The 16536-nt window shown below is 48.9% G+C and overlaps 1 protein-coding gene across 1 annotated transcript in view; it reads right to left on the bottom strand.

Annotated features, from left to right (window-relative positions):
* The window catches only part of SHCBP1L (SHC binding and spindle associated 1 like), a 1202144-nt gene that overhangs the window by 689470 nt on the left and 496138 nt on the right, over positions 1–16536 (bottom strand). Inside the window, exon 4 of the mRNA XM_069233348.1 lies at positions 11896–11982. Within this exon, the coding sequence (XP_069089449.1) occupies positions 11896–11982 (87 nt within the window). The remainder of the gene's footprint in view (positions 1–11895; positions 11983–16536) is intronic.

Below are 16536 nucleotides of genomic sequence, written 5' to 3'. Positions count from 1 at the left end.
GCAGTAGTGCCACATAAATGAGTGTCTCCTCTTCCACATAGCTGCTCTCCAAATGCCCTGAGGAGACACTAGTGAAAAAAGCTGTTGGCATACAGACACTTCTTGTAGAGTGCGCTCAGAACCTGGCCAACAAAAATCTTCTGGCTCTGCAATGACAAAACTGGATAGCTGTCGAAATGCTATACTTTGTTAGGAAAGTGGAAAGCCCTTTCAAGCATTATCTTAATCAACCAGTAACTGGTCTGATTTCCTACATGTTTTTGTCCGGTGTATACAGAATTTCAGACATCTTTTAAAGTCCAATGTATGTAATGACCTTTCTGCCACATCTGTGGATTTGGAAAGACTGTTTTTAAGACAATCGTTAATTTAAATGAAAGTCTGGTGGAACCTGTGGAATGAATAGTGGGTTGGTCCTTAAAATCACTCTATCGTTTCTGAACTGTAGAAATGATTCTTTACCTGTGAAAGCGTATATTTCACAAATTCTTCCTGCTGACGTCAAGGCTAATAACAGTTCCACTGTACATGACAGAAATTTCATGTCAGCTTTTTGAATAGGTTCGAATGAAGCTGTCATACATTGTGAGAGTACTATATTAAGCTGCCAAGATGTGTAGTGTTGTGGAGCCAGGTTGACAAGTGCAAGGATGTCAGATCCAGTATTTGGTTGTAGTTCACTTTCAATAGAGCAGGAAAAGGTTTCAGGCGAATGTGACATTTCTCAGATGAGAGGAGCAGCTCAGTGAACATCTACTGTGTGGACAATTTTGCAGCTATTAGAATTATCTGGCACAGTTCTCGCTTCATCTTGTTGAGAAGATTAAGTAGTAGCAGGATCAGATAAAAAGCATAAGCAAAGGTCCCTGATCATCTTATCGAAAATGCATTTCACTGTGACCCTGGCTCTGGATGTAAACTTGCGTAGAATTGGCATTTTCAATTCTGCTGAGACACAAACAGGTCTAGATTTGGATTGCCTCAAAGATAGAAGATGACGTGTAGAGCATCTTGGTTGAGCTTTTATTTGTAGCATCTGTTTTTGGTGCTGCCCAACCGATCCACTAGAACGTTGCTTGTTCCTGGAACATGACCTGCTTTGAGTTTTACCTGGTGTTGTTGTGCCCATTTCCAAATCTCTTGGGCTTTTTGAGAACATGCTTGAGATCTTTTGGCACCATGTTTGCTGATGTAACACATGGTGGTGGTTTTGTCAGTGAGGATTAGCAAAGACAAATCCTTTATTCTGAGAAGACAAGACTGAAGGTTTAATGCCACTGCCTTCAATTCCAATACATTTATGTATATATTCATGTGGTGCAGAGCTCATCTTCCACTGATCTTCATGTCCTGCAGATTAGCACCCTGCAACCCTAGGGAGGCATCTGTTGTCACAAAAAAATCAGCTATTTGAGGTAGGTAGCTTAATCCTTTCAAAAGATTTGTCTCCACCAGAAAAGAAACGCTTTTATGCTTCGAGTGATTTGGATTATGTTGTGAAACACTCTTGAATTTACAGCCATTGTTTGTCTAGCCTCTCCTGTAGAGGTCAAATTCGAAAACGGCAAAATGGAACCAAAGAAATGCAAGACAACACCAACCCTAGAAGCGACCTGAAGAGGCATACTGAAATAGACTTTCTTTTCATTACCTTTTGCTCTAGGAGCCCGAGTCTGGTTCGTCTTTCCTCTGTTAGATATGTCCTGTCCTGTAAGGTGTCTAAAATGGCTCCAAGAATTTTGTAGTTCCCGATAGATTGAGTGACGATTTTTGTGGACTGGGAGTTAGGGCCAGTTTGTTCAATACTGTCAGTCAGACCGTTGTACCTTTCACTGCACCTTGGCCACTAGGGAATTCATCAATGCGTAGTGAACGGAGGTTACTGTGAACCTTATAAATATTCGTTGTTTTGGGTGTATTGGGATATGAAAGTAGGCATACTGATGACTTAATTTTGTCGTGCAGTCTTCATGATTGAGAAGTTGGACGATGTTTTGAAGAGTAACCATGTGAAATGTTTTCTTAGTCATTTGTTTAAATTCCGCAGAAATCCATTCACTTCTGGTTGTGGGGTACTCTTTATAAAACTCCTTTGCTGAGTATACTTTGTATTTCCAATTGAAGCAGACGGAGATTAGGTGGGGACGTCCCTCTCCGAGGTGTATGAGGTGGTCTTTGGATAAAATCCAAAGGATGACCGTAGGTGATTAGTCCGTTGTTATTAATTTCCACTGTTTTAAATAGTTTGTGATTCAGACCCCAATTGGCTGTGGGGATTGTATGAGGTTACCTTCATATCGTCACTGTTTTTGACAAGTATCTCTTGATTGGGAACTTTACTTCCTTGTCTGCTTGGTATATACTGCTGTTGGCAGCTGAATATATTGTTGTTGAAGGTATTGCGGTCAGTATTGCTGTTCACATGTCTGATATTGTTGATATCAATAAGCTTGATATCGGGGCGTGGCCAACTGCCGGGAGATGGCGCACGCTTAATCCCCTCGCTCCGGAGGGGCGATTCAATTTTTGTCTATAAGCGTGCCATCCCCGGGCGGTTTAATGCCTGGAACCGAGCGGTGAACAGGGGGCCGGCCCTGGAGGCGGCTGGGCCCCCGTCCTGGCTCTGAGATGAGTGGGGGCGTGAATTCGGCCCGCTGACTGAGGAGTGGACCTGCGGCCTGCCCCGCCGCGGAGAGCCGGGGCCTCAAGTGGGGCCGGGACCCGCCGCCGGACGGACGCGACCGGCTCGTACCGGTGAAGCGGTCCCGGCTGGTTGCCCCCCGGTGCGGGAGGCCGGACCCTCAGAATTCCCTCTGGGGAGAAGCGGAGGTGAGACTGGGCAGCGCCCGATCTCCTGAGGAGCGGTGCGGCCCGGCGGTGCCCAGAGGCGGGGACATGGGGCTGGCCTTTCGCCCGACGGAGGGCCGGGGCTCCGAGGACTGGCCCTGAGGGGCGCAAAAAGAGGTGCCGAGCGACTGGGAAGCCCAGAGGAGCCCCTTAACGAGACAACACCCCGGGGAGGGGGCAAGAAAAATACAAAAAGAAGAGAGGAATAACCAAAAAAGAGAAAACAAAAAGGAAAAAACACGAAAGGGGAAATCAGAAGTAAGGCGACCTCGGCCGTGCTGACGCCCTGACAGGAGAAGACGGGCGGCCCTGAGGCTGTGGCCCCCTGGGGGCCATTACTGGAGTAGCTGAAACAGCAGCATGAAGCAGAACCTCCACTGAGTAGGAGCAGCCGGAGCGACACGCACTGTGGCGCCTACGAAAAGACCAGAACAACTGAAAACAGAGACCAGCTACGGGCGGATGGTGCGGATTCTCCCGACGCTGTGACGGACAGCCAGGGACACCTGGTGGGGTAGGAGCGGCCCTGCCCGGCGCCCACCCGTGGACTGAGACCAGGCCTGCGCTTGCCGGGGTGTGAGACTACGGGGGAAGGAGGGCCTGTGAATAGGCTCGGGCCGGCGCCTTGGGGTGCGGCCTGTCCCGCCCATCCTGGCCGATGCCCTCCAAGGCCCGTCACAAGAGGTAAATCATGGACCCCGCATCGCCACCAGCACGCAAAGAAATGGAAGAACAATCCCACCCACAATCCAACGTACAGGAAACCCTGGACAGAATACTAGGGGCGATTGAAGACACAAAGACAACACTACAACACGATATCAACCAAGTAGCGGTCGAAGTAGGCCTCCTAAGGGCAGACCACCATAAACTGGCAGACAGGGTCAAGGAAACGGAATCTACATTGGCAATCGTTGGACCGAAACAGAAAGATCTAGCGGCCGAGGTGACTTCCCTGGCTGCCAGAGTAACACGACTTGAACAAAGGGCTGAGGTGGAGGGTAGAAACAGGAGGAACAATGTGCGTGTGGTGGGCCTTCCTGAGGGGGCCGAAGGAGCTAACATGGTGGACTTCTTGGAGAAATGGTTTAGTACAACGGTGGCGCCTGGATGCCTAACGCCCTTTTACATGCTGGAGCGGGCGCACCGAATGCCGTCGAGGCCTCTCGCCCCCGGTAGGCCACCCCGAGTAGTGATTGCCAAATTGCTGCATTACAAAGACAGAGACACTCTTATACAGAAGGCCAGAGAGATGGGCCCGTTTAAAGTAGCAAACGGGGAGGTGACGCTATTCCCGGACTACACTTTGGATGTTCAGAACAGACGAACCTCATTCCTAGCAGTCAAAAGGGCCCTCAGAGACGAAGGGATTCAATATTCATTGTTGTATCCGGCCAGACTGAGAGTGATACTGGAGGGGAAAACCACTTTCCTCCAAACCCCGGAGGAGGCATGGGAATGGCTCGAGAAGCGGGGGCTCCAGGCGGGGTGATCTGTTGGTGGGGGCGCGGCTGCGGGCGGGGCTCGCCGGACCCCTGGGGCGCGGAGGCCCGGGAATCGACTGAGGCTGGCGCCAACACAAACGCAAAAGGAAAAAGGCAAGAGGGCGGCTCTGGAGGCGGCGGCCCGAGTTGGTGGTGGAGCGTCCCCCCCCGGAGGGCTCAGGAGAGGGCTCGGATGACACAGTGGTGTCTTTGGCTGAGGACTCAGGCTGCTCGACACGTGCTCCCAAGGTGACGCCGCAAACAGCTGATGAGCTCGGATAAGCTTGAAACGAGAGGACCTGGCGATACGGCACAACAGGAGAACGTGAGACACCTCCGGACTTGGCCGCCCCTCGAACCAGTACCTCGCTGGTCTAGCTAGCCTGGCGAGAACTGTAGCTATATGTTTGAACAAGTTGCACTGTTGCGTTATTTTATGGGATACCTGCAGGTTAGTAGGCGCCCTGGGGTGGGGGAGTTGGGGTTTACAGTTATCAGTTAACTTGGCTAAATGGGTGGCGATGTACAATGGTAGTAAAGGTTTGAACATGGGTAGGGATAGACCGGAAATCTGGGGTCGCCACGGGCGCTATTATCAAATTACTATATTAATATGGCAGACTACAATCTCTTAACATGGAATGTCAGGGGGATGAGCACTCCGGCCAAAAGACACAGAATCCTCTCCTACTTGAAGAGAAGAGGGGTGCAGGTGGCAGTGCTGCAAGAGACCCACTTAATAGCTGGGGAGGTGGAGAAACTGAGACGCAGATGGAGGGGACAGGTGTTTGCCACAGAGTACTCAGCTTATGCGAGGGGAGCATTGATATGGGTCAGGGCCGGGGTCCCACTGATAATAGATTCATCTGACATAGATCGGGAGGGCAGGTTTGTGGTGTTGGAGGGGAGACTGCATGGTATTTCAATTGTCATGAGTTGCATTTATGCTCCCAATCAGGACCAAGTCCCCTTCCTGACTAAGTTATCGAGTCACCTTACTCGCCAACGCACAGGAGAATTGCTAGTGGGGGGGGACTTCAATGCAATATTAGACATTAAAATAGACTGATCGACCCCGCCGCTGCAGGGCACAGTGTCCACCAGAATAGCTAAAAAACTCTGTGAATGGCTGGATACCTGGGGGCTTGTGGATATCTGGCGGGAACAACATCCAAAAGACAGTGACTACTCGTATTACTCAGGCCTCCACCGGCTGCACACTAGAATTGATAGAATGACATGCACGGCGGGCCTTGCGCGTTATGTGACCCACTCAGAGTATCTTGGCCGCACACTGTCAGACCATAATCCCTTGCTGTTGACACTAAGTATTTTAGAGGACAGACCCCCAATTCCATCATGGAGACTTTCCCTTACTGCGTTGGAGGATCAGTCGTATAAAGAGGCCCTTCGTTGCCATCTGACAGAACATATCAAGATTAATAGTGGATCCACCACGTCTAGAGCCACAGAATGGGAAACACTTAAGGTTGTAGCGAGGGGCTTCTGCCTGGGGCAATCAGTGGGGGTGAAACGCACACTTGAAATGGAATTGTCCTCCTTAGAGAAGCAAATACACGAGGGGGAAGTGAGACAGGATTCTGGAGTCCAAGAGAACGAGGAATATAAGCGAGCCCGAAGAGAACATTCCCGGATCGAGGCGCAGCTCAGGTGCCACAAAACACAAAAATACTTGGCATCAGTACAATCAGAGGAGGGTAGGTCAGGGAGACTACTGGCTTGGCTGGTGCACCCAGACGGGGGGCGGAGAGCCCATCACAAGTGTACAAGACAAAGAGGGACTTTGCAGGCGAAGCCCAGGCCCAATTAATGAAGCGTTTAAGGAATATTACACGCACCTGTACAGGAAACCCAGCGACCTGGGGGTGGAGGCCTTTCGGAATTTCCTGCAGCAAATCACTCTCCCGGCTCTGAACCCAGAAGGGAGGGATAGCCTAGAGGGTCCCGTGTCAGCGGAGGAGATAAGCGAGGCCATATCGCAGTTAGCTCCCGGAAAGACTCCCGCTACCGATGGCCTCCCAATGGACTTTTACAAAAAATATAGGACATTGTTGGTGCCCCAGCTGGCTGAGGTATATGCGGAGGCACTGCGCCGAGGAGAGCTACCAGGCACATTGCGCGAGGCTCTGGTGGTGCCACTACCTAAAACAAAAAACAGGGAAGCACCAGTGACCGACTTCCGTCCTTTATCAATGCTGAACAGTGACTTCAAGATCCTCAGTAAGATCATGGCTAACAGGCTGCTCCCCCTAATGACCACACTGGTGCATGCAGACCAGAATGGTTTTGTCCCTGGCCGCAGCACATCGCTGAATTTAAGGCAGATTTTTGCTATCTTACACATGCCAGTAGTAGAGAAACCTCCTACGGGGGTCTTGTTAGCAGTGGACTTCGAAAAGGCCTTCGACTCGATTAGGTGGGACTACCTTAGAGCTGTGATGCTAAAGATGGGTTTAGGCGAAAGCTGGGTGAACCTACTGTATTCCTCCCCACTAGCTAGGGTGAAGACGGGCAGAACGATCTCTATTACATACCTGGTATATCGAGGAACCAGGCAGGGATGTCCCCTATCCCCGCTTCTATTTGCCCTGGCAATCGAGCCTCTAGCGGCCCAGCTGCGACAAGAGGGAGTCGGTAAAGGAATTAATTGGGGTCTAAACGAGCATGTTATCTCCCTATACGCGGACGATATTCTGGTGTACCTGAGAGATGGAACCAATGGTCTCCCGTGGGTTCTAAGGATTCTAGAGGACTTTGGGGAACTGTCGGGGCTTCGCCTTAACCGAGGCAAAACATTTGTATTTCCCATGCTACCAAACTACAAGTGCCCCGAAACGTGTCCAGGAGATGTGAACTGGGCCCCACGGACCTTTAAATATTTGGGGATCCAAATATTCCATGGGCTGGGTGACCTCCGAGATGGCAACTTGGGTAGGGCGCTCTGTTCTCTGCGCTCCTCGATCGGGTTCTGGCGATCACTGAAACTAACAACAATGGCCAGAGTAGCATTGTCTAAAATGGTGATGCTTCCCCGCCTTCTCTACTTCTTTGCTAACCTACCGTTATGGATCCCCCCTGCGTGGTTCCGTGAATTGAACGCTCTGCTTTGGGAATTGATATGGGACGAGGGTCGTAGGCGCACAGAACTGACTACTATGTGCAGACCGACGCATGCGGGCGGACTGGGGGCTCCAGACTTCGAGGCATATTACTTGGCATCCCAACTGCAGTGGGTGGCCGGCTGGATGGTGGGCAAAGGGCAACTGGACTTGTTTACTTCCCATGGTTCGCTGAACATAGACCGAATGATAGCACGTATGATAAGGAAGAGGGTATTCCCCCTCGGAGACAACTTAATGACTAACGCTGCGACGTCGTGCTGGAAAAGATGTATGAGTAGGACCGGAGTTAGTCCACCCTAATCTCCGGCGCTACCACTTTCGGTCTTAGTTGTGGACCCGAAGGGAACCAGTTCCGGGGGCCGAGGGATAGGCCCATGAACGGGTGCAGGAGTGGTGACGGTGGGAGAACTTTTTAAGGAAGGGGTACTGCAGAACTTCGTCGACTTGGTAGGAAAGGGGGTCCCTCAGGGTCAATTTTTGATGTACAGGAGGTTAGTGCATACTCTGAAAGACCATTGGAATACGATTAATGCGGAACCTAGGATCCACGGAGTGTTACACCTCCTACTGACATCGGGGGAAGAACCCCACTTGATTACGAAAATATACCGAGCCCAGATAGAGGCTGCACTGGATCCCATGCACTCACTGAGGGAGAGGTGGGAGAAAACGATCGGACATGTATTGTCCGAGACAGATTGGAACAGAGCTCTGGCTTATCCCCGGAGGATCTCGCGTAATACCCGCTTACAATACATCCAATATAACTACCTGCATAGAACGTATCTTACTCCTCACCGACTGTTCCGTATATATTGGGGGACCCCCAGGACGTGCCCCAGATGTGGTGAGAGCGAGGCAGACTTTGACCACATGATGTGGAAATGCACAGTGTTACAGATTGGCTGGAGGGCAATGATAGAGTTCATGTCAGGGCTATATGACACGGAACTGCCGTCTACCCCCGATATATGTCTGCTGGGCCTAAAGACGGATACCCTACGAGGGAAGGTTAAGAGTCGCTTCCTGGATCTCGCACTGGCCCTCTACAAGAGATTGATTATGAGGGGTTGGAAGGCCCCTAGCAACCCCTCACTCGCTGAATGGAAAAGCGACGTCGCGAAGTGGAGTAGGGCGGAATTACAGGTCTTGAAGACTGAAGAAGCAAAGGGTATCCGTCAGACCCCCATAGCCCCAGGGTGGGAAGAACTAATGATGAGCTGGGATAGTAGAGGGAAAGGACCATTAACTCCCAATACAGCACCAACAGAAACAGAGTCCTGAGTGAATACAGAAATGTGATAAGGGATACACCCAACAATACCACCTGTGGGGGAGAGAAAAACATCAATGAAACAGTTAGACGAGAAAACCGACAGCTCACAATAAGCCACAGGGGGGCAGTGCGGGGTTGGTCACACTCTCTCGCAAAAACCAGTAGGAAAAAATATAAGGTTGGATAGCTATCTCCCCAAGTATGGCGCCCTCAGGGAATGATCCCCATTACCCAACACCAAAACCACCCACAAAAGGCCACCAAGTGTGTACATAGTTTAATTTTAAGTTAAAGCTGTTATGAGAGCATATAAAACGAATGGGTAACAATAGAATGACAATGAGCAAGACCTTCAAAGAAAGCAACACTAGAATCCTAGTACTAACAGATGACAGAATTTAGATAATGGTCAAGATGTACGTTCAACCATGACACACGATATATGTGAACTTATGTAGAGAGATGTATCCTTTTGGACATTGTGTATGACAAGAATTAGATGTTCCCATTAATGTACCTGTGAAATGTAAAACAGCGAACTGTTATTAAAAATATATTTTAAAAAAAATAAATCAATATGCTTGATATCCTCTTCCGTAGGAGAGTAGCCCAGTGCTTAATTTGTGCTTGTTGTTTCCGGTGCTGAGCACCGGCACTTATTTTTGAGGGCCGGGGCTTATTTTTCTGCCTAAAGCATTTGCTGCGAGCAAAAGACACAAATGGAAAAGACAGGGGAAGGGAAAAACAAAAAAGCATCACAAAGGGAGAAAGCAGAAAGCTGCTAGAGTGAGCTGAAGGGGCAGGGAGTGGCTTTATATGGACTGAAGAGGCCCGAGATGGCTTCAGAATTACGCCGCCCCAGTATTCTGTGTTCACACATTTAATTGCAGCAGCCGCAAGTTTAAAAGGAGGGCTTAGGGCACGGAACCTTTTTATTTACAAATTAAGCACTGGAGTAGCCCTCTGTTTCTTGGTCCTTGAAAGGGCGTTCACTGTGTTTAAAAAGCACACGTTTGGCAAATAATGCCTCTCCATCATATGCATCTCCAAGATTTTACTTTGGACTTTGGGCCTAAATGAAGTGACTTTTAACAATCCCTGACAGCTTAAAAACAGCTGGTCCTACCAGCTGTCGAAAACCTGTAGAAGCGATGTCCATCACACAGTCCATTATTTTGGCTAAATTCTATCATCCTCTTGTAGGATTTGTTTTGCTTTTTTTGTCTACATCGTCAGGTAGGCAATCTTTGTATGGAGCAACATCTGATCACACCTGTCTGTCATAGCAGCCAAAAAGTGCCAAGAAAATTGCCTGCCTAACTGTAGTCGCTGACATGGTATTCCCTATATTATCCAAACGCTTACCTTAACTACCAGGTTGTGCTGAGATGGGTGTAGAGGACTCCTTGGAGCAGCACTGAGCTGCTTGAGTTATGATGCAGTCTGCTTCTGAGTTTCCAATCAAACAAACTGACAAACTTTCTGGTGCCTTATATTTCTTATATATCTAATGTGGGCAACAAAGCAAGGCTAGGGGAGGGGGGTGCACGGCCCCCTCCTGAAGCCTTTTCTGGCCTCAGGGAAACCACCCCCCTAGTTTGCATCATTAAAGTTGGGTGCCCTGGGCTCATCCAGGGCACACATCAGACATTAGTTCTTGGCTGCCGGCGAGCCCCAAGGCCCCCACAGCCCCAGCCAACTCCTAGCATATGGTAGGAACCCACATTGCTCCCGCCTGCCGGTGTCTCTCGAGGCTTGAGGAAGGGGGCTGTGCGGCTCCTCCTCCACAAAATATTAATGTCTGTCCCAGGAGGTGGGTTCCCCGGGAAATCTAATAAAATATTTTTGGACTGGGGGCATTTGGAGGCTCAGGAAGGGAGGCTCTGCAGCCAAGCAAGAGAAAACAGAAAGTCTGCTCCCAGGTTGGAGGCCACGTGCCCCCCCACTCCCTGAGCCAATACAGATCCTAGGGAGCCCAACCCCTGGGGCAAACATTAACTTTTGTGGGAGGGTAAGCACGTGGCCCCCCACTCCTCAGGCCTCAAGAGGCCCTGGGGACCCCCACCCCCGGGCCGGTCTTATTATTTATGGGTGGGGGGCTGTGTGGCCACCCTCTCCGAGCCTCTAAGGGCCCAAGTGAGCCCACTCTTGGGGCTGGCTCAGCAGCTACCTCCCCGGGTGCCGACCCCCGGCACATGGCATTTTTAATTCTCCTGCCTAGCGGGAGCAAACACCAAGTCTGTTCCCAGCTGGCGGGAGCTTCACAAATGCTCCAGTCTGCTGGGAGCAGACGTTAGATCTGTTCCCCTGATTGTAGTGATGTGGGCAAGGAAACAGATCTAAATTTTGATCCCGCCAGCAGATAGCAGCATTATTAGCTGTTCCCTATGAGCAGGAGCAATGCTGACTTATGCTGGATGCAGGGAGCTGGCTGGGGCTGAGGCTCCACCTGCAGCCCCCAACAAGGCTATGGCGGGTGCCCTGGGTACCAACCTTTTGTTGAGCCAGGTCCCTGGGGCTGAAATTGGTTTGGGGAGGGCACCCATGTGCACCCCTGCCTCTTTAAAATGCTGCCGGGCTCCAGAGTATGGGGTCCCTGGGCCAAGATCGGCAAGAGGAGGGGAGCCGCATGCCCTCCTCCACCTTCAAAATTGTGCCAGGCCCTGGAGGATGGGGTCCTCGGGCCGGAATTAGCCTGAGGATAGGAGCCATGCAAACCCCCTCCACATACAAATTGTGAGGCACCAGGAGGTATGGTCCCTATGCCATGTGTCCTTCTCCCCCAAATAAGCACCCCAGGCCCCTGACAATGGGGATAAAGAATGGCACTGGGGCATGGGGTCCCCACGAAAGGCTTGGAGCCTTTATTTGAATAAGGGCCCCAGGGGTTGGGCTCCCCATGGCTGATAATGGCTCAGGAAGGGAGTCCATGCAGGCCTCCCTACCCTTTATTGAAGAAAAAAAACGCCCTCATGAATGGAGTCCCCAGGGCAAGGCCTATAGCCAAATCCCCACTGCGCAGAGATTATCTCAATATTGGGTCCCTTTCTCAAAAAGATAATGTTCACTGACAGAAAAAAAGAAAATACAATTTCCATGCTATAACATATTTACAAAGTTATACTGCATAGAAACACATACTTACAGCTTAATTCTTTCTTCAATTACAGCAGTGTAGTTCTCACAACATTCCTCATCATCCCAATCTCTCCAAAGAAAATCGTAGAAAAATCTAAAAAATAAGGCATGGTTAAATGACATGAAGTGTATGCAGATTGTCTATTTTTCTATGAGATGGAAAGCAAATTACTTACCTGGAAATATTTTTCTATTATGAAAGACATATTCATAATACTAAGTGCCAGTTTTAGAGTTTGAATGACAGGGTATGCCATTGTGAATGTGACAGAGTACCTTGTCTGCCAAACTCTCGGCATGCCCCCCTCATTTCCAGACAGGCTGGAAAGACTGTAAGCTTTCTGTCAACACAGCTGTGGTTGGCTCTGTCATCAAACGTTTTATTCGATGGCCTGATAGAGTTGGGGCCGCCAGACAAAGGATATTGCACCATCTACCATATTTGGGACGGAAGGTGTAATGCCCTTTTTTGTCACCAACTGGTCACTGGTTTTTGTTTTTTCAGAAATAAAATTCTACTTTGGGAGTTTGGTTCTGAAAAGCACAAAAAAATGTAAAAGTTTGAACAGCTATCAAAACTGATGGCAGTCATCCACCAAACTCTTTGTACCTTGAAGGGAGTCACCATGATAGTGGTTCCTTTCAAAGTACAGAGTTGACCACTGGGCTGGCCGTAATTTCTAGATTTGGTATACAATAGTCCATCAGGGTGGCGGAGGTAATGTCCTCTGTCACTGTGTCAGACTAGTACTGTTTGCCAACTTAAGTTTCAATTACTTCTCACAAGTTCAGGAGATTAGGGACTACTTTACAATTGTATAGAGAGACTGATTTCCTGTTTACTTTCTTCCAAACAGAAATTTCGGACTACGTGTGCTCTGGGTTAGGCATTTAAAAGTTTTAGAACACTTTCCTCTGCTGAAGAAAGCCCTTAAAAACATGTTCCTGTTAGACTTCTAAGCACCAGGGAAGTCAGCTTAACTTATTTATTGAAGCAGCCCTATCTTTTGAAATTGGTCAGGCAAGATGGGTAGGATGGCAGGAATTTTAACCAAATAGCCACACTGAAGAACCAGGTGCACTTCTTTTCAATATATTATTTTAACATTGTAGATATTCGTCTTGCTTCAGAAAGGCCAAGAATAGTCCATAATTTGTTGAAAAATATATTTTGCAGCCTATAAAGAAGCTTATATTTGCCAACTCCTTTAATTTTAATTTCCAAAAGGGTCCACAATACTTAAAAGAAAGACAAAATTACTAGGAGCTGTGCAATTTTGGCCATGAAATGTCTTTCACAAACATTTTTGAAAGGAAATGGAGAGGAAAGGCGAGGACAATATAGCCACATGGGCTGCAGTTCCGTAGACATGAAAAGTGATGCTACGCTTTGAAATGCTCACAGCCCACCAATATCCCATCATGCCCAGCAGGTGGCAGTTACCTCAGTTCAAACTAGAGTATGACTAGTGAAACATAAACTGACCATTAACAATCTCCATCTCTTCCACTGGTAAGGAGAATGGGTTGCTTATGATTTCAATGGAGAGTCCTCTGAGAGAGAACTAGGATTACAGGCACGAAACCATTCCTTCTCGCTCTGGGACTCTCCATTGATAATTACAATCACTGACTAGAGTAGCAATCCCATCCTTACAAACAGCAGAGGAAAATAAAGAGATAATACTGAGAAACAACTAAGCAAAGAGAATCCTGTCCTCCCTGAGCGTCTGTTCTAGCATCTGATTGCAAACAATTCTCTCATGAACGTGTGAACAGATTTCCATGTATCTCCTCTGCAGATTTCTGCAACAAGAATATTCCTAAATAAAACAGCCACTGACACATTCCCTCTGGTAGAATGAGCCTTTGGTCTACCAGACATTGTTCTGGTTGCTTGATGGTAACATAGTAAGAGCAAGATGCAAGAAACTATCTGCCTGGATATCGTTTGTTTACATGTGGCTAAACCTGTACGTACAGGAAAATCATTTGAAAACCAGTTATTGGTCTTTTGTATATCTTCTGTTTTGTGTACATAAAACTGTAAGACACTTCTCACATCCGAAGTGTGAAAGGATCTTACTGCTGGTGTAGACAATCTCTGAAAGAAAGTCAGCAAAGTAATGGCTTGATTAATGTGAAAATCCAAAACATCTTTGGACAAGAATTTCATAATAATTCTCATAACCACCTTATTGCTACGAAATATTTATATGGTTCATGAGAACATAAAGCTTGAGCCTCACTAACTCAACGTGCTGATGTGATAGCAACCAGGAAAGAAGTTTTCCAAGAAAGGTGGTTTTATGAAAAGGTTTAAAGGGGGGTGCCATGAAATGTAAAAGTACTATTGCTAGACCTGGCAGCCTTAGGGTGGTCATCCTCCAACTTTTTGCTTGACTCCCTCCATTTTTCTGACCCTGTTCTTGCTGGTTTTGGGACTCTGCACACTTTACCACTGTTGACCAGTGCTAAAGTGCATATGATCTCTCCTCTAAACATGGTAATATTGGTTCCTACCCAATTGGCATATTTAATTTATCTATATGTCCATAGTAAACTGCACTTCATGTGCCCAGGGTCTTTATATTAAATGCTACTATAGTGGGTCTGCAGCTCTGATTGTGCCACCTATGTAAGAAGCCACTTAACAATGTGTCAGTCCTGCTACTGTAAGGCCTGTGTGTGCAGTTTTACTGCCACTTCGACTTGGCATTTAAAACTACGTGCCAAGCCTCAAACTCCCCTTTTTCTACATATGTCACCCCTAAGGTAGGCCCTAAGTAACCCACAGGGCACAGTGCTATGTACGTAAAAGGCAGGGCATGTACTATGTGTTTTACATGTCCTGCTAGTGAAAAACTCCTAAAGTTGTTTTCCACTGCTGTGAGGCCTGCTCCTCTCAACGGCTAGCATTAGGACTACCCTCATATACTTTTGAAAGGTAGATTCTGATCTGGAAGGAGTGGCCCTGTCATGTTTAATAATGCAAGAATTGTAATAGAAAATCCTGCTTGCTGGTGAAGCTGGATTTAATATTACTAATTTAGAAATGCCCCTTTCAGAAAGTAGGCATTTCTCTGCACTTACTGCTATATGTGCCTTACAGCCTGTCTCCAATCCACGTCTAGTCTGTGCTGGTTGACAGCTTCCCTTGTGCATTCAACACAGGCAGCCATAAACACAGGACACTCAGGTGGTCATTACAACCCTGGCGGACGGTGTTAAAGCGGCGGTAAGACCGCCAACAGGCCGGCGGTAAACAATAAACAAAATATACACCCAGATTAGTAGTGCAGGTATTGCACCATTCATAGTCCGTGGACCACAGGGCCCAAAATGCATGGGCGAGGCCCACACAAGATACCCGATCCAAACGGAGAGAACACTGCAGGGGCATCAGATTGAAATACAACAGGCACCTCAGGGGGAAGGGAAGGAGGGGCACCTCAGCCGGATGAGTGCACCACGCCAGATCCACGAGGGGGCTCCATGCCCATTGATGTATCCTGGGGAGTGCAAAGCCACAGTCTCTCAAGTCTCTACAGTGGGTGGGTTGCCCACTGTTACATCCTGGGGAGTGCAAAGCCACAGTCTCTCAAGTCTCTACAGTGGGTGGTTTGCCCACTGTACCATCCTGGGGAGTGCAAAGCCACAGTCTCTCAAGTCTCTACAGTGGGTGGGTTGCCCACTTTTACATCCTGGGGAGTGCAAAGCTACAGTCTCTTAAGTCTCTACAGTGGGTGGTTTGCCCACTGTACCATCCTGGGGAGTGCAAAGCCACAGTCTCTCAAGTCTCTACAGTGGGTGGTTTGCCCACTGTTCAATCCTGGGGAGTGCAAAGCCACAGTCTCTCAAGTCTATACAGTGGGTGGTTTGCCCACTGTTCAATCCTGGGGAGTGCAAAGCCACAGTCTCTCAACTCTATACATTGGGTGGGTTGCCCACTTTTCAATCCTGGGGAGTTCAAAGCCACAGTCTCTCAAGTGGATAACAGTCTCCACTGGTTCTGGAGGGGGACTGGTGCCCAGAGTGCTTCATCCTAACAAGGACAGACGGAGTGGATGCAGGCCTCCACTGGTTCTGGAGGGGAACTGGTGCCCAGAGTGCTTCATCCTGCCAAGGACAGACGGAGTGGATGCAGGTTTCCACTGGTTCTGGAGAGGGACTGGTGCCCAGAGTGCTTCATCCTGCCAAGGACAGACGGAGTGGATGCAGGTCTCCACTGGTTCTGGAGGGGGACTGGTGCCCAGAGTGCTTCATCCTGCCAAGGACAGACGGAGTGGATGCAGGTCTCCACTGGTTCTGGAGGGGGACTGGTGCCCAGAGTGCTTCATCCTGCCAAGGACAGACGGAGTGGATGCAGGTCTCCACTGGTTCTGGAGGGGGACTGGTGCCCAGAGTGCTTCAACCTGCCAAGGACAGACGGAGTGGATGCAGGTCTCCACTGGTTCTGGAGGGGGACTGGTGCCCAGAGTGCAGCACTCACCCCGTGACGGTCCTTGTTGCGTCACTGCCCGTGCCGCAAATGGGCTAGCGGTACTTTCCATGGCGGTCTTTGACGTGTTCAGCGATCTTTGCCCTGTTCAGCGGTGCTTTCCATGGCGGTCTTTGCCCTGTTCAGCGGTGCTTGAGTTGCCAGTGT

The sequence above is a fragment of the Pleurodeles waltl genome, chromosome 4_2 (assembly GCF_031143425.1).
Source record: "Pleurodeles waltl isolate 20211129_DDA chromosome 4_2, aPleWal1.hap1.20221129, whole genome shotgun sequence".
Taxonomy (NCBI): Eukaryota; Metazoa; Chordata; class Amphibia; order Caudata; family Salamandridae; genus Pleurodeles; species Pleurodeles waltl.
Note: the sequence above shows the minus strand (reverse complement) of the source record. Positions and strands in the feature narration are given on the sequence as shown.